The 23,508-nt window shown below is 51.9% G+C and overlaps 1 protein-coding gene across 1 annotated transcript in view; it reads left to right on the top strand.

Moving 5' to 3' along the window:
• The window catches only part of GNB1L (G protein subunit beta 1 like), a 56,332-nt gene that overhangs the window by 16,576 nt on the left and 16,248 nt on the right, over positions 1-23,508 (top strand). Inside the window, exons 2-4 of the mRNA XM_012932481.2 lie at positions 16,617-16,755; positions 17,050-17,175; positions 20,176-20,338. Of these exons, the coding sequence (XP_012787935.2) occupies positions 16,634-16,755; positions 17,050-17,175; positions 20,176-20,338 (411 nt within the window). The 5' untranslated portion in view covers positions 16,617-16,633. The remainder of the gene's footprint in view (positions 1-16,616; positions 16,756-17,049; positions 17,176-20,175; positions 20,339-23,508) is intronic.

Raw genomic sequence — 23,508 nt, 5'->3', positions numbered from 1 at the left:
TGTGGCAGGCAACTCTCTCTCTCTCTCTCTCTCTCTCTCTCTCTCTCTCTCTCTCTCTCTCTCTCTCTCTCTCTTCCCCCCTCCCCTTTCCTTTCCCTCTCCCCTCTCTCCCTCCCTTCCCTTTGGGCATTATGGTTTGCAATATAGCTACTGAAAGGTTATGTATATCCCTTGACCTACTTTTAAAAATATATATATATATATATATTTTTTTTTTTAATAGGAATGACTGTGAGGTACAGTTACATCGTGAGGTACAGTTACATACTTACAAACTTTCATGTTTGCATTTCAGTCATACAGTGATCGAGTACCCATTCCTCCACCAGTGGCCATTTTCCACCACCACTGATCCCAGTATCCTTCCCACCCCCCCACCCCCACGCCATCTCCCTCCACACACACCCCCCCCATGGCAGGGCATTCCCTTTTGTTCTCTCTCTCCTTTTGGGTGTTGTGTTATGCAATAGTGGCATTGAGTCGCCATTGTGTTTCATCTATAGTCTACATTCGGCACACATCTCCCAATCAGAGTGGGTCCTCCAGCCACCCTTTACTTGGTGTTCCCTTCTTTATCTGAGCTGCCTTGACCTACTTTTAACACTCAGTTCTTTTCCAGAGTGATCATTTCCATTATTGTCATATTGGCCCCTTCCTGATTTTTGCCCCCTTCCCCAAGCTTGTGGCAAGCTTTCAACCATTGACCAGTCCTCCTGGCCCCTGTTTTTCCTGACCTTGAATATTTGTCTCACTATGTTTTTTTTTCTATATCCCATAAGTGAGTGCAGTAATTCTATATCTATCCCTCTTATTTTGACTCATTTCACTCAGCATGATACCTCTCCATGTCCATCCATTTATAAGCAAATTTCACAACTTCGTTTTTCCTAACAGCTGCGTAGTTTTCCATTGTGTAGATATACCATAGTTTTCTTTATCCCTTCGTCTATTCTCGGGCACTCAGGTTGTTTCCAGATTCTGGCTGTTGTGAATAGTGCTGCAATGAATATTGGAGTGCAGATGGTGTTTCTGCTGTACATTTTTGGGCCTGAAGGGTATATTCCCAGAAATAATGTTGGGCCAAATGGGAGCTAAATTTCTAGTTTTTTGAGCAATGTTCATATTGTTTTTCAGTCAGCATTCCCACCAGTAATGAATTAGAGTCCCTTTCTCCCCACATTCGCACCAACACTGGTTGCTCTTCATTTCGATGTGTGCCAGTCTCTGTGGTGTGAGATGGTATCTCATTGTTATTTTGGTTTGCATCTCCCTGATGATTAATGACGAAGAACAATTTTTATGTGTCTTTTGGCTGTTCAGATTTCTTCCTTGAGAAAGTTTCTGTTAATTTCTTATCCCCAGTTTTTGATGGGGTTGGATGGTTTGTTCTTGTAAAGTTCTAACAGTGCCTTGATATTAACCCCTTATCAAATGGGTATTAGGTGAATAATTTTTCCCGTTCCATGGACTTTGTACCTTGGTTACCATTTCTTTTGAGGTGCAGATTATACCACAGCCAACAAGTTTTTCTCAAGAAAGCAAAATTGGTTCAATATTCTTAGTTTAATATAGTTCCATTTGTTTATCTTTGCTTCCACTTGCTTGGTCAGTGGTGTTTCATCTCTGAAGATGCCTTTAGCTTCATTGTTGTGGAGGGTTTTGCTTACATTTTCCTCAGTGTACCTTATGGATTCAAGTTTGATGTTGAGGTCTTTAATCCATTTGATCTGACTTTTGTTCATGGCACTAGATAGAGGTCTGAGTTCATTTTTTCACATGTAGCTGCCTCATTTTCCCAGCACCACTTGTTGAAGAGGCTTTCCTTGCACCACTTCATATTTCTTGCTCCCTTATCAAAGATAAATGATCCTGTATTTGAGGGTCTGTGTCAGGATATTCAACTCTATTCCATTGTTCTGCTGGTCTGATTTTATTCCAATGCCAGCTCCAAGCACAGAGCCATTGCTCCTGACAGGGCTTCTGAGCACCCTGGTACTTTAGTGCATAGTATCATGTATTATAGTTATTAACTTTTGAACATTGAACCAATTTTGCTTTATTATACTTATTAACTTTTGAATATTGAGCCAATTTTGCTTTCTTGAGAAAAACTTGTTAGCTGTGATATAATCTGTTTTTTTTTTTTTGCGTGTGTGTGTGTGTGTGTGTGTTGTTGTTGTTGTTGTTTGGGAAGGGTTGGCTGTGGTGTTGGGCTTCACCTGGCAGTGCTCATTGGTATCTGAAGACCATATTGTACCAGAGCTCAAACCTGGACCCCTTGCATGCAGAGCGTGTGCGCAGCTCTCTAAGCCATCTCTCTGGCTCTTGGTATATTCTTCTTACATACTGCTGGGTTTGATTTACAATTTCTTTTGAGAATTTTACATTTTTATTCATTGGGGATAGTAGTTTGTGGTTTTCTTGTTCTGTCTTGCCTTTTTTTGGTATTTAGGTCGACTGGCTTCTTAATGAGTTGGGAAGTTTGCCCTTGTTTTTCTGGAAGAAAACCTATAGAACTAGTGCTATTTGTTTTCTGAACATTTGGTATAATTGACTAGAGAAGTCCTGTGAACCAAGTTTTTTGTTTTTACAAAGGTTTGTAACAAAAAATGCATTCGTTTGTGGGGGGTGGGGGGGCTCAGGGGAAGGCACAGCTGGCAATACTCCTTGTGGTGCTCAGGGGATCCGGTGCTGCTGGGATCGAACCGGGGCAGCCAGCATGCAGAGCACTTTCCAGCCTGTTGAGCTATCTCTTCGACCCCATATTGTAATTCCTTTCAGAGAAATAGGGCAGTTGGGATCATTTCTAGGAGATCTAAGATAAAATCACCTAGTCTGAATCTTCAGTTTCAGTTTTGTCCAAGTTATTATATGTGCTGGGCTGGAGTGATAGCGCAGCGGGTAGGGCGTTTGCCTTGCACGCGGCCAAACCCGAGTTCGATTCCTCCGTCCCTCTCAGAGAGCCCAGCAAGCTACCGAGAGTATCTCATCCTCACGGCAGAACCTGGCAAGCTACCCGTGGTGTATTCGATATGCCAAAAGCAGTAACAACAAGTCTCACAATGGAGACGTTACCAGTGTCCGCTTGAGCAAATCAATGAACAACAGATGACAGTGCTACAGTGACAGTGATTATATGTGCTGTGAGTTGTTTACCATTTTCCTTTCATTCTATTTTGGGGGGTTGGGGACCACACCTGGCAATGTTCAGGGGTTTCTCCTGGATCTGCACTTAGGAATTACTCCTGGGAGGACTTAAAGGACTAGTTGGGATGACGGAGATCAAATCCAGGTTGGCTGCGTGCAAAGCAAGCACCCTCCCCACTGTGCTCTCTCTCTGGCCTGCCCTTTTATTCTTTCAGTGTTTATGGTGTCTGCAATATTTATTAATCCTTCTTTTGTTATTGTCATTTCTTTGCTGTCTAGCTGTCAACCAACTTAAGATTTATTTATATTATTTTAGTTACTTTTTTTTTTTAATTACGTGGGGGCCCTCCCAAAAAGTGTTCAGTGGCCCAGTGGCCACTGTCAGTGATAATTTGTCAACCAGGCCAGACAACTTAAATCTCAGCCCAGCAATGTGGTGTGACTTCAGTACTGGGGTTCAGTAGGGCCACCCTAGCAATGCTCGGGGGCCTGCTTGGCGCCAGGGTTTGAAGTCAGAGCCCTGTGCATATCAGGCATGTGCGTATCACGCTCCATCTCTGTATGCTATTGCCACAGCTCACCTCCACCCCCGTCCTTTTTTTCTCCCCTTGTTTTTCAGGCCACACCCTTTTCTTGGCTTCCTCTTTTCTGCAGCTCCCCTCATTTTTACAGATACAGTCCTTCATCCAGGATGCCCTTTCCTTGTTTATGCTGGCCAGAAGAGTAGAAATCCTCTCAGCGTCATGGCCTCCACAAAGCTCCGTGTCTTGGGCCTGTCCTTGGCAGGGCTGGAGGGTGGCAGGGTGGTAGGATGCATGCAGTAACACAGCCCTGCGAGGAGTTTGTCTCATTCTTTACATTTGGCTTTACAAGAAGGCTGCTCTTCTTGCCAGATATTAGGTGCTTGTGTTTGTGTGTGTGTGTGGGGGGGGGCGCGGGATACACACCTGGCAGTGCTCAGAGCTACTCCTGGCTCTGAGCTCAAAGATCAGTCCTGTTGGTGTTAGGGGGACCATAATGGTGTCAGGGATTGAACCGCTCTCTCCTGCATGCAAAATATGCACTCCAGCCTATTGAGCCATCTCTCTGGCCTAAAAGTAGGCTGTTGTTTGGGGAGAGGGTCTTGGGAAGGGGGGGCAAGTGTACACACATCTGTACTCGGTATCACACCTGGGTCTGTGTTCAGGCATCACACCAATACTCATATGCTCTTCCAGGATTCAAACCAGGGTCTCAGCTGTAGCCACGTGATAGGAGAGTGCCCTAACCTTTGTACTACCTCTCTAGTCCCTGAAAGCAAGCGTTTTATTTTATTTTTTATTTTTTTTGTTACTCAAATCAACAAATCTTTTTTTTTTAATTTATTTTATTGAATCACCATGTGGAAAGTTACAAAGTTCTCAGGCTTATGTCTCAGTTATACAATACTCAAACACCCATCCCTTCACCCGTGCCCATATTCCACAACCAAAGACCCCAGTCTACCTCCCAAACCCCGCCCCCCCAACCCCCATCCCCACCTGCGAAATTGATAAATTTCACTTCATTTTCTCTTTACCTTGATTACATTCCATAATTCAACACAAAACTCACTATTGTTGGAGTTTTCCCCCTAGAAAGACAGCCCTACTACCAATGAAGCATTTGATAATTAGTTTTCCATTGCTGAAACTGGAGAAATATGAAGCAAGTGTTTTAAACCAAATTTTAGACACTTCTTTTGTTTCATTTTGGGGCCACACCCAGCAGGTTTCAGGGCTTATTCCTGGTTCTGCATTCAGGGATCACTCCTGGTAGGCTCAGGGGACCGGATGGGGTGACAGGGATCGAACCCATGTCAGCTGTGTGCAAGGCAGACTCCCTACCCACTAAACTATCTCTCCAGCCCCCCAAAGACTTAGTTTTTAAATTATAGTCCTAGTCCAGGGAGAGAGTTCGAGAGACTAGAACAGTTTTCTCGACCTTTTGCCCCACCATGGCCCACAGAACTTTGTTCCCTTTCAAACTAGTGCCCACTTGTCAACCAGTTGGCCTCTAATCTCATACTGTGTCCCTCTCCCTTTACATGATTTTTTTTTTTTATCTGTGGCCCCCTTGGAATATCTTGAGGCCCCACAGGGGGCTTATGGGCCCCAGTTGAGGATTACTGGACTAGACCGAGCTCTTGCTGTGTGCCAGAGCCTCAGGTTTGGTCCCTGGCACCATATCGTTCCCGAAACCCACCAGGCGTGACCCCCAGGCCCCCACACTCACTAAAAAACATTACATTTCTCCATGAGTGAGCACAGCTGGTCAGATAGTGAGTGGCCTTTTGTATTTTTTTCTTTTTTCGTGAAATTATCTTACACCTTTTTATCTTTTTCCTCTTGGTCTATAGTTTTTCCTTAGTTTTGCAGAATTCTATATATTTTTTAAATATTAGACTTTTTATCTCCTTTGATTTGCAAAAGTTAATTTATTGTCAAGTATTTTATCATCTTAGTATTTCAAATGGGATTTTCTGTAATGGTTATCTTTCCATATGTGGAGATTAGCAAGTTCTTTCTCTTTGTTAGTTTTATTTACTGATGTCATAATTGAAATTTTTAGAATGTTTTATTGTTAATTATCTAGGGCTTTTCATAGTGACCATGGAAACTATCATTTTATCTCAAAGATGGTTTAACATCTTAATTTCCAATTTATATGCCAGTAATTAGTTTTTCTCATCTAATTGCATCAGTTTAAAGCTCCAGTACAATGTTGAATAGTAATGTAGACAACAGGTATTCTGATGTTAGTGGAAAATATTTCTTCATAGGAGAACTGTTGGAATTAGAACTGAGGTGTGTATGTCTGTTTTAGTGTTTTTTTTTTTGTTTTTTTTTTTTTTTTAAGGAACACCTCAGTTTCTGTTTGCTTAAGCATTTTAACAAAATGTGGCATTAAGCATCTGTGTGCATCAAAAACTCTACAAAACAATATAAACACAGGGGTATGTCTTTGTTGTTTAGCTTTAATCATGTTTATTAAAAGAATTTAAGTAGGGATGGGGCCCGGAGCGATAGAACAGCAGGTAAAGCATTTGCCTTGCACACAGGCTGACCCGGGTTCAATCCCCGGAGATCCCCCAAGCACTCCCAGGAGTAAGTCCATCAGTGCAGAGCCAGGAATAACCCCTAATCATCACTGGGTGTGACCCACAAAGAAAAAAAAGAAAAGAATTTAAGTAGGGGAAAGAAACCTAGATATTAAAGGTGTTCAAGGCCTTTTTCCCAGTGCATGGTTGTATGGCATGCACAGACATCCTAAGTCAATTGGTCTTACATTTCTAAGGTAATCTACTTGGTTATATGTATTGGTTTCTTAATTCTTTTTGTTGATCTTTTATTTACAATTTGAATTGATAGTAATAGTCACAAGTGATAATAGTTTCTACCTTTATTGTTGTTGTTGTTGTTGTTTGTTTTGGGGCAAGCCCTGCTGGTGCTCAGGGTTTAATCTAGACTCTGCACTCAGGAATCACTCCTGGCAATGCTGTACTGGATGCTGGGGATTGAACCCAGGTTGGCTATGTATAAGGCAAGCAACCTACCCACTATACTATCTCTCTGGCCCTTCTACCTTTTTTTTTTTCTGACTAAAGTTGTAACTAACTAGTCCATGAATTCTGGCATGTAGTATTTTCATTATTTGTTTTATAAGTTTGTGCTCTAAAATATTTTCTCTTGACCCAACACCTGTTCAATAAATGGCTTAAAATTTTTTTTTAACTTGGAAGATCTTTTGATTTGGGGGTTTGTTGATTTGGTTTTTGATTTGGGGGTCATACCCCCTATGCTCAATGCTTACTCCTGGCTCTGTGTTCAAAGATCACTCCAGACAGGCTCTGGGGACCATCTGTTGTCGGGGGTTGAATGCAGGTTAGCCTCATGCAAGGTGAACGCCTTACCCTGTGTGTTGTCTCTCTGGCCCCAATTCTTTTGTTTTTTTGTTTTGTTCATTTCTGGTTTCATTTCACTGCAGACGTAGAAGAACCTTTCTTCTTTATGGAACTTACTGCTATTACTGCTATTATCTTTGTGACCCAGTGTAGAGTCCATTTTGCACAGTTTCCTGTGTACCAGAGAGTAGATTGCCATTAGAACCATTGTATGTTCTCTCTCCTGCCTCCTTGTTTATTATTTTCCACTTGATTAGGCTTGTACTAAGAATACTCCATCATGGTCTCCAATTTCTCCTGTAGCTTCTGCTTTATGAAGATGGCATTTATTTCTATAAGTACAGGGATATTAATAGTGGTTACATATTTGCTTTGGTTATTCTATTTTATTATTACTTACTTTATATATTACAGTCCAGGTAACTTGTTTATAGTCATGCTGGTATTATTTTTTTCCTTCTTTTGGGTCACACCCGGCGATGCACAGGGGTTACTTCTGGCTCATGCACTCAGGAATAGCTCCTGGTAGTGCTCGGGGGACCATATGGGATGCTGGGTATCAAAACCGGGTCGCCCACATGCAGGGCAAACGCCCTACCCACTGTGCTATCATTCCAGGCCCCGTGCTGCTATTTCTTGATGTGAGCACAGAGCCTCACCGCTCTGTGGTGACGAGGAACACGCTTGTTCTGGACTGCAGCTCTCAGTGTTAGGAAGCGTCTGACTTTGTGAACACTAATGTGTTTTGGCTAGAATTCAACTTTGATATCAGTATTCCAGCTTGTACTATCTTATTGTTATATCTTATGGTACACCTTTTTCATCTCTAACTTTAATCTTTCGTAATCACTTTACTTGTTTTTCTTAAGGGCTTTTATGATCGGAGTATGACACCTTTATTAGCTGGGTGGTGAATACTTTCTCCCTATTTGTAACCCCATTTTTTACTTCCTTTACTGTCTCTTGATAAGAATTGTGAAGTATGTGTGTGTATGTGTGTGTGTGAGGGAGGGAGAGAGAGAGAGAGAGAGAGAGAGAGAGAGATGCTGGGGGTTACAGCTAGCCAAGCTGTTAAGATCAAACAGCAGACACCAAGGATCTTATTGGTCAATGTATAGGGGACACCAAGGATTTGGACTCATGACCATTTGCCTGACAGGTGCTCTGAGTATATTGCATGATTGCTCCGTGCTCCTGAGAATGATGACTTCTTCTAAACTCCACCCATGTGAGACTGGAGCCTCTTTTTTTTTTTTTTAAGTTTTCTTGTGTTTGCTCAGGTCTGAAATGTATCCCACTCTGGTGCTGGTGACTTGGTTGTTTGGAGTCCTTATCATTGTGTGCTGCTATTGATCGTCTCTATTTCACTGCAGGAGGCTTCAGCTGTCCCACATCTACTGTTTGACTTTCTGCTAATCTGCCAGGAGTGTAAATTACATCACACTGTGGTTTTGACAGGCATTTCCAAGATAATTAGGTTTAGTACCTTTTTTTTTCTTTTTGGGCCACACCCAGCGATGCACAGGGTGGTTACTCCTGGCTCTGCACTCAGGATTTATCCCTGGGACCATATGGGATGCTGGGAATCGAACCTGGGTCGGCCGCATGCAAGGCAAACGCCCTACCCACTGTGCTATTGCTTCAGCCCCAGGTTTAGTATCTTTTTTGTTTGAGGGCTTGGGGCTACTCCTGACAGTGCTCAGGGACTACTCCTAGTTCTGCTTCCAAGGATCAAACTGGGATCAGCCACATGCAAGACAGGAGCTTAAGCTCCTATGTGATCTCTTCACTCACTAAAAGTTTTTTCTTTCTTATTTTTTCACTTTTTTTTTTTCCTTGGTGGGCGGGGGTCATATCTGGTGATACTCAGGGGTTACTCCTGGCTTTGAATTACTCCTGGCAGTGCATGGTTGGACCATATAGGATGCCAAGAATCCAACCCAGGTCGGCCGTGTGCAAGGCAAATGCCCTACCCACTGTGCTATCACTCCAGCCCCGCTAAACATATTTTCATGTTTATTTGGCATCTGTGTTTCTTTCAAATGTCTGTTTAAGCCTCTTGCTCATTTTTTTCCTTTTGGTATTGTGTGTGTGTGTGTGTGTGTGTGTGTGTGTGTGTGTGTGTGTGTGTGTGTGTGTGTGGCGTAGATCTGTGTCTTCTTTATCTGTTGTGAATGAGTCCAGTATGGATGTCTTTCCTCTCCCTCTCTCAGCATGCTTTTACATCTCTAAACCCATAGAAAAATTGCAAATGTAATGAAACAAATACCTTACCCCTTTCGTTTATCTGTTCACCATTTTAGAAAAGTTGCAAATGTAATGTAACAAAGTCCCTTACCCCTTTCACTTAACTGCTTACCAGTATAGAAAAGTTGTAAGTGTAATATAACAAAGTTCCTTACCCCTTTCACTTATCTGATCACCAGTCTTTGTCCTGTTGCTATGTTCACTTCACTTCTGCTCCTCTGCCCCAGGACCTTTAATGACAATAGAGATTGAGCAGTGTGGTGGCTTTTCCTCAAAACTGGCCTAGGAAGAAGGAAAACACGACACAACAGCACAGAACGCCTGTGTCCTCCCCAGAAAACCAGCAGCAGCGGCTTGTCATGTGTACCTGGGATTGCCTTGGCGTCCCCCGATGTCCTTTGTGAAGCCCCCACCTTTTGATCCTGGCTCCGCTAGGGGCTTATGCACGGCTTTTGATTGTGACATGGCCTCTCTGTTCAGAAGTCAGCCCACGTGGCGCTCTTGTTTCTTTTGGCCCTGGCCTTAATGAGAGCATGTGTGTGGATGTGTCCCCCATGAGCTGCGTCTCCTTGTGTCACCCCAGAAAGTGACGCCAGTCTGTTTGCTGTTGGCAGTGCCAGTTTCCGCCTGTGGGAGGGTGCTGGCGGCCTGTCATCTCCATGCAGAGGCACATTCTCCCGAGGTGATTAGTATTCTGGAGAGCTACATCTTCATGCAGTGACCTCCCATTTCCCAGCAAGCTGTTACCCCGAAGGATCCTTTTTTTTTTTTTTTTTGGTTTGGGGGTCACACCCAGCAGTTCTCAAGACTTCCTCCTGGCTCTGTGCTCAGGGATCAACCCTGGCAGGCTCAGGGGGGTCAGATGGGATGCTGGGGATCCAACTTAGGTCTGCCTCGTGCATAGCAAGCACCCTACTCACCCTTCCTGGCCCTTTGGTCCCTATTTTAGATTCTGGTGGTGATTTGTGTAGTCTTTGGTTCTCTGCTTTGTAATTTCACATCCTTTTCCTTATTTCTCTTTTTTGGTTTTAGGATCAGACCCCACAGTGCTTGGGGCCTATTCCGACTTGGTCCTTGGAGGGTGTTTCTAGCAATGCTCTGGCGATCATGCAGTGCAGGGGCTTAAGAGTGGGGCTCTAGCATGTGGAGCCTGAGCCCCAGCCCTGTGAACTACCTCCCTGGCGCCTCCGGGCTTTTTGTTTGTTTGATTGGTTGGTTTGGGGGCCACTCCTGGCGATGTTCAGGTGCGGCTTCTGGCTGTGTGCTCAGGGACTCCTGGGTAGGCTTTGCAGAGCCATATGTGGTGCCAGGGATTGAGCCCAGGTTAGCCGCATGCAGGGTGAGTGCCCTACCCACTGTGCTGCTGCTCTGACGGAAAAGTCAGAGGAAAAGTCAAAAGGAAAAGTTCTCCTTTTCCTTTCAGAACATGAGCCCTCCCTCGTTCATTCACAGTTGTGGGCGACGTGCTGCTGCTTCTGTACCCCAGCTCTCCTGTGCCTGGTTTCTTTGCTCTGTGACTTTGATTGCGAACTTGCCTGCCTTGGGGCTTTCTCTGCAAATGCACCGAGGTGGGCTTCTAGTGAGAAGACACCCACAAGGTGCGCTGCAGCTGCAACCTGAGGGTAGTAAACTTTGCGCCTCTGGGTGCAGCCTCAGTTCCGTCTGACGTAGCATCTCATCCTGTTGGGGACTTAACTTGAAGAGGATGCACGTATGAGGTTGTCTGCCTTGGCCCTAAGTGCCCCTGTTCATCTACCCAGAGGCCTGGAGAGGCAGAATCTCTCCCCGGGCTCCACGCAGCTCTGCACAGCGCAGTCCTTTATGTGACTGTTACTAACATCTGGACTCTGGAAGCCACAAGCTTTTTTTCTTTTTTTGCCACACCTGGTGATGCGCAGGGGTTACTCCTGACTCTGCGCTCAGGAATTATTTCTGACAGTGCTCAGGAAACTCTGTGAAATGCAAGGGAATGAACCCAGGTTGGCCATGTGTGAGGCAGGCACCCAACTCACTCTTTTTTTCTCTGGCCCCTTCAAACTTCTTTCCCCCCCCCCCCATTTTTAGTAATTTAAGAATGCTTTGTGGGGCTGGAGCAATAGCACAGCAGGTAGGGCGTTTGCCTTGCACGCGGCCAACCTGGGTTCGATTCCCAGCATCCCATATGGTCCCCTGAGCACTGCCAGGGGTAATTTCCTGAGTGCAGAGCCAGGAGTGACCCCTGTGCATCGCCAGGTGTGTCCTAAAAAAAAAAAATGCTTTGCATGAAGCTGACCCAGGTTCGATTTCCTGTCCCTCTTGGAGAGCCTGGTAAGCTACTGAGAGTATCCCGCCCTCATGGCAGAGCCTGGCAAGCTCCCTGTGGCATATTTGATACGCCCAAAATAGTAACAACAAGTCTCACAATGGAGACATTTACTGGTGCCCGCTCAAGCAAATCGATGAACAGTGGGATGACATTATTAGCTACAGTGCTAATAATGCCTATTTTTTACAGAGATAAGCTTTATTTTATTATTTTATTTTTAAAAAAACTTTTTTTTTTTTTTTTTTGCTTTTTTGGGTCACACCTGGTGATGCACAGGGGTTATTCCTGGCTCTGCACTCAGGAATTACCCCTGGCCGTGCTCAGGGGACCATATGGGATGCTGGGATTTGAACCTGGGTCGGCCGCGTGCAAGGCAAACGCCCTACCCGCTGTGCTATCTCTCCAGCCCCTAAAAAATCTTTTTTTTTTTTTTTTTTTTGCTTTTTGGGTCACACCCGGCGATGCACTGGGGTCACTCCTGGCTCTTCACTCAGGAATTACTACTGGTGGTGCTCAGGGGACCATATGGGATGCTGGGATTTGAACCCGGGTCGGCCGCGTACAAGGCAAACGCCCTGCCCGCTGTGCTATCGTATCAGCCCCTAAAAAATCTTTTAATGTAGGGGTACTGCTGTTTATTCAGCTATTGATTAAGATGATTGAATTGGGCATGAACTCCACATTATGTATCTTTTTAATTCAGAATGTTAATTTAATTTTATTATTTATTATTATTTTTAATCACCATGAGATGCAGTTACCAAGCTTTCCTGTTTGAGTTTCAGTCACACAATGATCGATCACCCAACCCTCCACCAGTGCACATCCTCCACCACCAGGGTTCCCCCGTATCCCCCCTCATCCCACCCCTCCTCTTGCCTCTATGGTAGACAGTCTCCCCCACACTCCCTTTTGTATTGCTTGTTATGAATAGCATAAGACGTGCGGCCATGAGCCCTCCAAACTTCTTTAAAAAAAAAAAAAAGGAGAAAAAAACAACAACAACGCTGTCAGTGCTGCACTGAAGGTATGGGCTGGTTTGTAATCATTGTTTCTGGTTGTTTGCGGTGAAGGCCCCCCCGAGCCCCCTGCCTGCTAGAGAGCCCTGCTTCCCTCCCAGTTGGCTGCTGTTGCTGGAACCTCAGATGTCACCGGGGTTGGGCCAACACTGCATACTTGGTGGGGGTGGAGGGTGCTGGGGTCCACCTGGAGGTACTTACAGCATTTTTCTGTGACCTATTCCTGTCATATCCACAGGCTGCCAGTTAGAACCTGGTGGGCCAGGACCCTGCCCGGGCATCACTTGCTGCTCTGTGGAGTGGCAGGAAAGGGTCTCTCGATGACGGGTAGGGAGAGTGGAGGAGGGGGCAGGGGTGCCTGAACGGTCCTGCTGCCTGTGTGGCGGTCAGGCTCTGGCCCAAGCATGTGGGGTAGGGACCCACATATGGCCTTTGGGTCTCAGCCCCTTCCCTAGTGCTGTCCGTGCTCCTGGAGAATGATGTGGGTTTTGCCTGGTAACCCAGACTGGGGGTCGCGGGGCCAGTCTTTGCCTTGCCTGCTTATCTGTACATGTGCTGCTGAGACTCCCACGAAGAGTTTCCTTGGCTGGGAAGGTATGACTGGTGCCCCCGGGAGCATGCCCGCCTGCACCCAGAGGCCTGTCGGGTGGCTGCTGCTGATCGGGTGCGTCATCATCTGAATTTGGGGGTTAGGGGGCCTGCAGGGCTGCAAGGGGCTTCAGTGTCAGCTGGAACAGCTGTCAGGGTGCCACGAAGTGCCAGACCATTTTCCTCTCTCATCGCTGAAAGAACGTGTCTCTTTGACATCCTGAAGAGCGGCAGAATGCAAAGCTGTGCTCTGTGGATTAAGTTTCATGTTCCTTTGCCCTCTGGGAGGAAAAGACAAGTGGTAGAGCCGGGAATCGGGCGGCGGGTGGGCGGGCGGCGGGCGCGGGTACCTCGCTGCGACCTTGCGCAAGGGGCTGCAGCCTCCGCTCGGGGCGGCCCGCTGCCAGAGGAGATAGGATAATGCGATTACTCTCAATTAGATTAATAAAGAATAATTAGATGTCATAAATCAAGTAATCATAGGATATTGTCATGGGAAAAATATGCAGCTAGAATTAATTAGTTTTCAAATAAAGCGTTTGTTTTAATTGCCTGAAATGATGGAGCCCTTAATTGCCGATGCATCATTTTGGCCCGAGCGTTTTTGGTGGTTGGAACAACGTGACGGGTTTGTTCCCTGCAGTTCTGGGGAAACAATGGAGGTGAGCTGAGCTTGATTTCATCACCGCCGAGGGAGCCTAGTGCTGGTGAGGTTCTGGAAACTCCCAGCAGGCCGCAGGCAGGTGGCAAGTGTGGGCTGGGTTCTGGCCACCTCACTGCCTGCGCATGTGCACACACAGCCAGGAGTGTGTGCTCACACGTGTGTGCCTGCTGTGGCTGTGGGGGAGCATCAGCGCATGCGTGCACTTGTGTGAGTGGAGGCATTATGTGGTCATTGTGTGCATGCACATGTGCATGTGAGTGGAGGTGTTATGTGGTGAGTACATGTAGGTGGGGGGATATTGTGTGGTGACTGTGTATGAGTAGGGTTGTTGTATGTTGACTGCATGTGGAAGAGGGGGTGTTGTGTGGTGAGTGGGTGTTTGAGTGGGGACATTGTGTGGTGTGTGCATGTGTGAGCAGGGCCATTGTGTGGTGTATGCATGTTTAAATGGGGACATTCTGTGGTGAGTGCCTATGTAAATGGTGCTGTTGCGTGGTGAGTGCCCATGTGAGTGGGGGCGTTGTATGGTGAGTGCCTGTATAAGTGGGGGCATTGTGTGGTGAGTGCCTGTGTGAGTGGAACTGGTGAGTGTGTGAGAGGGAGTGTTGTGTGGTGAGTGTGTGAGAGGGGGTTGTTGTGTGGTGTGTGTGAGAGGGAGTGTTGTGTGGTGAGTGTGTGAGAGGGTTGTTGTGTGGTGAGTGCCCATGTGAGTGGGAGCGTTGTGTGGTGAGTGTGAGAGGGAGTGTTGTGTGGTGAGTGTGTGAGAGGGAGTGTTGTGTGGTGAGTGTGGTGAGAGGGAGTGTTGTGTGGTGAGTGTGGTGAGAGGGAGTGTTGTGTGGTGAGTGTGTGAGAGGGGGTGTTGTGTGGTGAGTGCCCATGTGAGTGGGGGCTTTGTGTGGTGAGTGCCTGTGTGAGAGGGGGTGTTGTGTGGTGTGTGCATGCATGTGTGTGGCTGCTGGTGTAGTGCTGTGGGAGCAGAGCCCAGGGACTTGCCTGTGTGGCTGTGGGAAGTCTGTCTTCTGAGCCTGGAGCGTGTATCTCTGCTGAATGACCATGGAAATTACATGCTTGGTTGTCTTCAAGCTGGGGTGCCGTAAGCCGGGCCATTGCCTCTCCAAGAAGCCCTCCTTCCTGCGGGCGGAGGGTAACTGAGTTCCTAGAGGCCAGCAGCTGCTCCTCTGACTGCCTGCCAGAGCACCCCCTCCACACGCAGCCCCCAGGCAACACCTCCCGGGCCACACCAGGTCGCTTGCCCACCTGAGGCTTGGCTGTTCAGGACCATGGAGTGCCCAAGTTTGGATCTGCTCCCGCCCCACAAGATCTGTCCTTGCCCTGGGAAGGGCCTGTTGGCTTTTAGCCAAAAGGGAGAAAGGGACTTTTAGGCTAAAAAGTCTGAAAAGGAACGAGAGCATGAAGCAAGCAAGCAAGCGTGGACTTGTATGTTTGTCAAGTGCATTCCCAGGGACCCCCTGGCCCCCTTCCTCTTTGAAGCCCCTTGAGAGTGGGATGGCACGATGGGGTGGTGGCGTCAGAGATGGGGCTTCCCTGCATGGGGGTTGTGTAGGCCCCCCGCTCTGGCGGTGGCCCCCATATGGCCCATCACACCCGCCCTCCACGGGCACTCGGGGGCCCAGCTGGCCGCCCCCGTCACCTCACAGACCTGTTTCTTACGTGTCAACTTTTTTTTGCTCCAGTCAGGATTCTCCGGGCTCACTTCCCGAGGTCGGTGGTGGGGGAGGGACAGACAGACAGCGGGCCAGAGGCCTGCAGAGAGGAGGTGCAGGAGCCAGCGGAGGCGGCGACCCCTGAGCGGCCCCGCATGCTCCTGCCCTGGCCTGTGGCCGCCTGTGCTGTAGCCACGCCTGCGTCAGCCTCTGCCTCCGCCCGGAGCCACCTCCAGGCCTGGGCAAGGACGCAGCCGTCCTTGCCGGGCTGTTCTTCCCTCTCGTGGCGGTGCTGCCTTGGGGGTGGGGCGCTGGAGCCCCACAGGGACGGCTCCTGGCAGTGGTGCTCTGACTCCCCGTCGTCCTCCGCCAGCCTCCCCTGGTAGCAGGAGCGAAGGCCCCCAGCCATGCCAGGGCACTGCAGGGCACGGCGGGGGGCTGAGTCGGGAACACCAGCAGGTTTCTCCTCTGTTGGACCCTTGAGGAGGGGGCTGTCGTCTGAGGAAGCCCCCCGACCTCCCTGCGGTGTCAGCACGCATGCCCTGGAGCCCCTGAGAGCCTGGGGGGAGCTCACGGACTGTTCCCCACGGTACTGCGTGCTGCCTCCACATGGAGTGGGGAGGGTGTTTCAGAACTGTCCATGGCATGGGTGTGGTGGGGGGATACTCCTCATTTAGGCTCTCTACCCTGCACCGAGCACCCCAGGCCTCTTATTTGTCCACCGGTTCATCTGTTCAGCCTCCTCACTGTGCAGGGAGGTGGTGCCCAGCACTGGTACGGGTGCGAAGGGAGGGCGCAGGCCGGCAGGGCCAGGGCGGGCAGAAAGCCAGCAGCTTCCCTGCGCGGAGACTGCCTGGGGAGAGCTTGTGGCTGGAGGGGGCAGCCCCCTCTGAGCCTGCCCTTCTGTGGAGCCGGGAGCTGAGCATGCTGGGGTGCGGGGGTCTCTGCCACGAAGGGCACTGCTGCATGGTGGGTGGGATGGGGGAGCGGGAAGGGTGGTGGGCAGTGACCTGCCTTTCAGCAGGACAGGTAGGTCACCCACCCCTCCCTGTGTTCCCAGGTGACTGCACCCCCAGCATGCCAGCCCCCCCGCCACCCCCAGACCCTGAGTTCGTGCTTCGAGGCACCCAGTCTGCCGTGCACGCGCTGCATTTCTGCACTGGAGCCCAGGGGCAGGGGCAGCCCCTCCTCCTCTCAGGGTGAGTAGCTCTGCCCTGGACGGCCCTGGGGGGTGGCTCTGGGGGGCCTGGTGAGGGACCATTGCCCTTTGAGGGGAGGCAGCGACACTGCTGGTTCTAGGTGGGCCCAGCGTGCAGTCAGCGCCCCCCACCCAACCCCTGTGGGCTCCGGGGTGGGGGAACCAGGGGTCCTTCACCCTCAGGCCTTCCCCAGAGCCGGCCCCTCTGCTGCGGGCTTCCTGCAGGAGCAGCGCCTGCCGGCAGGTTCTCGGCACCCGCAGCGCAGCTGGGAACTGCCTGCACTTGTCTCAGCAGGGCCCAGAGCGGGCTGGTGCACATCTGGAGCCTGCAGACGCGGAGGGCGGTCGCCACCCTGGATGGCCATGGGGGCCAGTGTGTGACCTGGCTGCAGACGCTGCCGCCGGGCCACCAGCTTCTCAGGTGGGTCTTGGTAGCAGCTGTCCCTCGGAACAGGGGGGGTTCTTCCTTGGGCTAGGCATGCCCCAGTCTCTGTCTAGACACACACACACACACACACACACACACACACACACATACACACACACACACACTCTCCCACCTCACACACACTCTCACCTCACATACACACACATATACACACACACTCCTACCTCACACACACAGTCTCACCTTACATATATACACACACACACTTCCACCTCACACATACGCACACATACTCCCCTTTCTCTCTCTCTCTCTTTCTCTCTCTCTCTCTCAAACACACACACACACACACACACACACACACACACACACACGTTCTGCTCCTCCCTCCTCTCCTCCTCCCCTCCCCACACACACATTGGTCTGGCTGAACTGCCATTTTTTGGCACTCTTGGCTGAGGCCCTGAGCAGGTGACCACAAGACAGGCTGGAGGGTGTGTGGAACCCCGTGTGCTACTCTCCCTAGCTGCCACTTGGGACCTTCCAAGGACCCTCTGAGGAGCCCCTCCCTTTCTCCGCTGGGCCCTGGCCCTCATGCCAGCCGCTCACAGGTGGTCGCTTCCCGCCAGTGCCATGCTGAGCCAGAGCCTGAACTTGCCAGGTTGGTGGGGGCTGCACCTCCCCCCAGCCCTGCGGCCACTTTAGGGCACTGGAGGGGGCAGAGGACATCATCTGTGCTGAGGCCTTGCAGGGGCTGGTGGTGGGCACTGCCTCTGTGCTGTGTGGAGGCAACAGGTCTGGCCTCCCGGTGGGAGAGGCCCAGGAAGCAGCAGGTGTGAGACCGGATCAGGAGGGGAGGGACAGGGTCTGGCCTGGAGCAGGTGCCATTGTCCTGCAGGAAACAGTGTCAACCCAAGCTTGTGCCAAGGCACTGTGCCACCTTGCTGAGTGCCCTCTCCCGGGATGGGCCAGGAAACGTGCTGGACTTGAAACCTGGCCACGTGGGCATCATGGAACCCATTCTTAGGGGCCCAGGCCAGCTTGTTCTCTATTGATTTGCAGAGCAGTTTTGTGCCAACCCCCCAAGACTCCCAGCAGCCTGGAGGTGACTTGCAGGTGACCAGGGAACAAGGATGGCCGTAGTCGAACGTGCTCGCAGTGCCCTCACGGGCCTTGCTCCCTCCTGGTTACACTGGCCTTCTGAGCTTTGGCTTCCTCTGAGGGTGAGCAGGTCTTCCTGGGAACCGCCAGGGCCACTAGTTGCAGGAACTGCTGTTTGATCCTCCTGAATTTCCGGCCAACATGTGGGCTTTGGGGGGGTCTTCTCCCGGGTCTCCTAACTAGGAGTCTTGGAGTCCCGAAACCAGCTCCAGGGTGCCGCGCCTTGGTGACCCGGGCCCATGCAGTGGAGGAAGCCGACACCAAGGGCAGCTGCTGTGCGCCCCAGGCAGGGCCGGGGTCAGCAGATGCGGCCGCACGCTGCGCAGGTGCTGCCGAGGCCCAGGTGCGTTGACGCTCACAAGCGGCCGTGCACACAGCTGTGTTTGAAGCTGAGCATCTCCCAAGTGGCCCTTGAGTGGGGAAAGTGCACTTTCCCATCCAGGGGAGGCCCGACCCTGCCAGGCTGGGCCTGGGGGGGAGGGCTGCTGGGGTCCAGGAGCTATCGTGCACACCCCCAGCCCCTCCCATGGCTGAGTTGCACCTGGGCCCAGGGCCTGCCACCTGGCCAGTTTGTTTTCTCCACTTTTCCTCGTGTGATGCAACTTCCTTAGTGAAGAGTGCCCAGAACAGGGCCGTGGGCTGCTGTTTCTCAAGCTACGGCCCCCTCCCAGGCAGGAGGCAGAGCACAGGCAGCCCCGTGGCCACTCCTGCCCTTTCTCGGCCTGCAGAGCAGCCGTCCAGCCCCTGTGCCTTCCCAGAGGGACAGGCAGCTCCAGAAGCACAGCTCACATGGTCTGTTTTTGCCCCTTAGCATGTGAAAGTGGAGCCGGGTGAGCAGCAGCCTTTGGCCTGGTCCCGTTGACTGGACTTACCTTGTAGAGAAACCAGCATGGTGCGAGGAGCTAAGGTTCTGGGAAGTGCCCCATTTGGCTGCTGTCTCTCTGGGGCGCATATGCCACCCCTTTGTCATACTCTGTGGCCTGGCCTGGCATCTACTAGTGCGGAATTTTCAGGGGAGATGCTTCCACGCAGAGCTGGGCGGGGCTGTGGGTCAGTCACTCCCAGAGATACTTCGTGGTGATTGCCTCGAACTCTAGTGCTTGCGTCAGTGGTGCTGGGGGACCGGTCAAGGCCATGCCACGCGGGTTGAACTTGGGGCTCTTAGAGGCAGAGGTTATTATTTTCATGTGTATTCAATAACACCCGCCCCTTGGGACTTAGTTGTATGGGCCCAACAGCTGGGCCTGTCTCCTTGGTGCCACACAAGGCCGTCAGCACCTACAGAACGCTGTGTCCCCACTGTGGGTCATGTCTCTCCTGGTATGTCCTGTGAGTAATGTACCCGTGGCAGTATCTTTGGGGTCTGGCTCCCCCCCCCAGCAACCCCCAGCAGAATGCATCCATGATTCCCACCCAGGGCAGCATGGGCTGTGATAGTTGCTCCCTCGGGCCAAGTGTTGTGCCTGGGCGTGAGCTCACGGCCACTGGGCCTTTCGCTGGCCAGAGAGCAACATGGCTGGGAGACCTGGTATGCCACAGAGCCTACGGCACTTGGACTGCAGAACCAGAGATCAGGTCTGAGACGCCTTTTATTTTTTTTTTTTAAAATATTTGGGCCACACCCAGCAATACTTAGGAGTTACTCCTGATGACGTTTAGCAATTGCTCCTGGAGGTACACGGGACCATATGGGATGCCAGGGATCAAATCTAGGTTGGATGCATGCAAGGCAAATGCCCTACCTACTTGGTGTACTGTTGCTCCGCCCCCTGAGATGCCTTTTGTGTCTGAGGCCCCGACCCATCCCTGCCCGGGGCCGCGGTGCAGGAGTCTCCGCTGGTGCTCACGGCTCGTCTCTCCCGGCTTGGGCAGTCAGGGCCGGGACCTGCGGCTGTGCGTGTGGGAGCTGGAGGAGGGCAGGAATGCCGTGGTGGACTCTGTGCGCCTGGAGAGTGTGGGCTTCTGCAGAAGCACCATCCTGGCCGGCAACCCACAGCGCTGGACCCTGGCCTTGCCAGGACAAGGCAGCAACGAGGTGAGTACCATGCCACCCCAGCCCCTTACTACATCTCCCTTCACAGGACCCCCAGAGCCCCAGGGCAGGCTGGGCCTGTCTCCATCTCTCAGCTCCAGGGACCTGGAGTAGAGCCTGGCCTGGTCACCTGTGTGGTGGGGAAGGGAGGCCCAGAGGCGTGGGTCACTGTCTCTGGGAGGTGCAGCACCTGGCACAGTGTGGCACAGAACACATGCAAGGCCTAAGGCTACCAGAACACTGGATGGGGGACTCAGAAGACGTTGGGGTAGGCACACAGGGCTGACGGGTTAGGAGGTGGAGGCTTGCGGGGGGGTGGGGGAGCCCTCTAGGGAGCAGGACCTGGCCCCAGAGTGAGGCCACGGACGAGGCCAAGGACATGGGTAGGATTGCCTTTTATTCTGGTTAGTTTGGGGCCACCAGGATCAAAGCCACAGCCTCACCTGTGCCCAGCAGGCCACCTCCCCCCTGAGCCACGCCCAGCCCCGGATACGGGTGAGCACAGATGAGATCAGTCCAGGGGCCAGCAGTGTATGGAGAGTGTCAGGGCAAGGGGCTGTGGGTGGGGGTTGGTGCAACCAGGCCTCGGTGGTCACACACTGAGCACAGGCCAAACGGTGGCTTCCATGGCCGCAGGAGAGAAGAGGTGGCACTGGTCAGGGGGATCCTGGGGGCAGAGAGGTCAGCGGGGCTGGGGGCACCTGTCCCCCATCCCCTCGGGTGAGCTCCAGGGAGAGCAGAGTGTGAGGAACCCCAGCTGGAGGAGCAGCAGAGTGAAGGCACAGCTGCTCCAGGCTGGCGGCAGTTCCAGGGGCCAGGGAGGGGCCTGCTGTCCCTTCCCTGTGTCCCCTGCTCGGCAAGCGTGGCCCAGCAGGGCCTGAGGCCTATGCACGCAGTGAGCTTTGGCCCCCGCCCAAGAAGAGTCATCGGCCTCACTGCAGATTCAGTTCCAAAATAATGAGATAGGAACAGGCATTTATTTGTTCATGATTGCGTTTAAGTCACCAATTAGGACCTACATTCACTTCTCTTGCCAATTTGCCAAAAACCTGTTAAAAGTTTTATTAATGGGAAAATAATAGTGTGCTGCCTTCTGCACAGCAGGGCCAGCCTCCCTGAGGCACTGGGCAGGGGGTGCCCCTTCCTGCCCCCAGATGCCCCATGGGCCGTCTGCCCAGGGCACTTTGGCGGAGGGCAGGTCCACCCATCTGTGCTCAGGGATCACTCCTGGCAGCTTCAGGAACCATACGGGGTGCAGGGATCGAACCTGAGTTGGCTGCATGGTGCAGGGCAAGTGCCCTACCCACTGTGCTACCTCTCCGGCCCCAGCACTTTTGAACTCCCTTCCTGCCCCCCTGTTCTCCCTACACAAGTGCCGGGGAAGCAGCCCATTGAGGAAGCCTGCACATCCTGGGAAAATGTTGCTTTTCCATGTTCCCACCTGGAATGTGCCTGGACGGGGCCCTGGAAAAACCTCGCTGGCCTGTGTCCAGACCCTGCCCCAGGACGACATGCTCCTGCCCCGCTCGGCCGTCTGGGTGGCCACACTTGCCCGAACCAAACATTTTCCCTTCTGGAAACACGCGTTGTGGTTGACTGCGTTGTGGTTGACTGTCCCCCCAGCACATGAAGCACATGCGGCGTCTGTGGGAGGCTCGGAGCTTGCAGGACTCTCGCCTCCCCATGCCACCACTCCTGCCCGTCACCTGCTCGCAGCTCGCCAAGCTCGGGCCCCAGCTGCCTTTGCCACCACAGAGGCCTTGCTGCACCCTCGGGTGGGAAGGCTGGGCTCCTCCTTGGCCCTGCGGTCCAGGCTCCTGGGCCGGGAGCCTTGCTTGCCCTGTCATCCCATGTCCCCCACCACTGGGCAGCGCCTGGGAGCAGCACTTCCTGCTGAGAACACCCGGAACAAAGCTCGTGTGCTAGAATCTGGCCGTCAAGCAGAACAGACAGTAGGAGGACGCGTGTCCGCCCTAGCCCTGTGGTCTGGCTCTTGTGCTCTCGAAGCTGCTCCAACCCTGCCTCGCTGCTGGCAGCGGGCTGCATGGCCCCCACTCAGGGCTGGGGCACGGGGTACGCCTTCCTCTGCTCAGCGAGAGCAGCCGGCCCTGGTGTTTCTCCTGCCCCATCCCGTTCTTGGGGCGAGCCTGGAGAGGAGTTCCTGGTACTCACTACAGGAAGCAGAAAGTCCCCAAAATTTCCCTCTGCCTTCTCTGCTCCATTCAACGTTAACTGTCTGGCACACATGGTGGCTGCATGTGACACATGTCACATGTCCCCTCTAAAGCTTCACCTTGATGATACCTTGGGGGTTGCAGGCACTCCTCGAAGCCACTATACTATTGCTCTGGCCCATTCCCGAGGGTTCTTATCTGTATTTCATGGGCTAGGAGAGTACAGGTGTTTGTAGATGTCAGCCCTGTGGCCCATGAGTCGGGAAGCCTGTTGTGCACATGCATGTGAGTATGTACACATGTGTACACATGTGCGTGTTTGTGTTGTATGTGTGGGTACACACACATGCTCTTGTGCATATGTATATGCACATGTGTGCATACATGTGTGTGCACACACAGGTATATGCACACACTGCAGGACTCCTGGGACCGTCCTCTCCTTGGCAGGTGTAGCCAAGAACAGGGCGCCTTTCCCCAGGGTCTGGGCACTGCACGGGCAAGGGTCCTGCCCAGAGCACAGCCCCAGCCCCACTGCTGGCCAGGGGCGGGCGAGCCGCAGGACTGACAGCTGGAGGCTGGGTCGGGTGACTGGTTTTCTGGGCAGCCCCTGCCTCCCCCCAGCATGTGTGGCTGTGCTCCAGGGCTCAGGCCAGCTCGAGGGACTGCCTTCACGTGCCTCAAGCTCTCCTTGAGCTCTTCTTGTCAGAGCACAAAGCCTCGAGGCTCTGAACCTTGCGGGCCTCACATGCTTGTCCGCACACCAGCAGGTGCCCCAGGGCGAGGGATGTGCAGCTTCTGAGCGGTTCCTCTTATAGTGTGATTGGTGGACCCGGGAGGGCAGCGGCCTTCATGCTGCCCTCCCCCCAGAACCACCCCCCTCACACAGAGATCTGGTGGGGAGGTGTGGGGCAAGGCCAAGCCATGCAGGAGGGGCCACCCCAGTCGCCCAGTGTTGGCTCAAAGAGCTGAGGGGCTCGGGTGGGTGTTGGGACCCAG

This window comes from Sorex araneus, chromosome 11 (genome assembly GCF_027595985.1).
Source record: "Sorex araneus isolate mSorAra2 chromosome 11, mSorAra2.pri, whole genome shotgun sequence".
In the NCBI taxonomy this organism is placed as follows: domain Eukaryota; kingdom Metazoa; phylum Chordata; class Mammalia; order Eulipotyphla; family Soricidae; genus Sorex; species Sorex araneus.
This window is presented reverse-complemented; position numbering and strand designations above follow the sequence as displayed.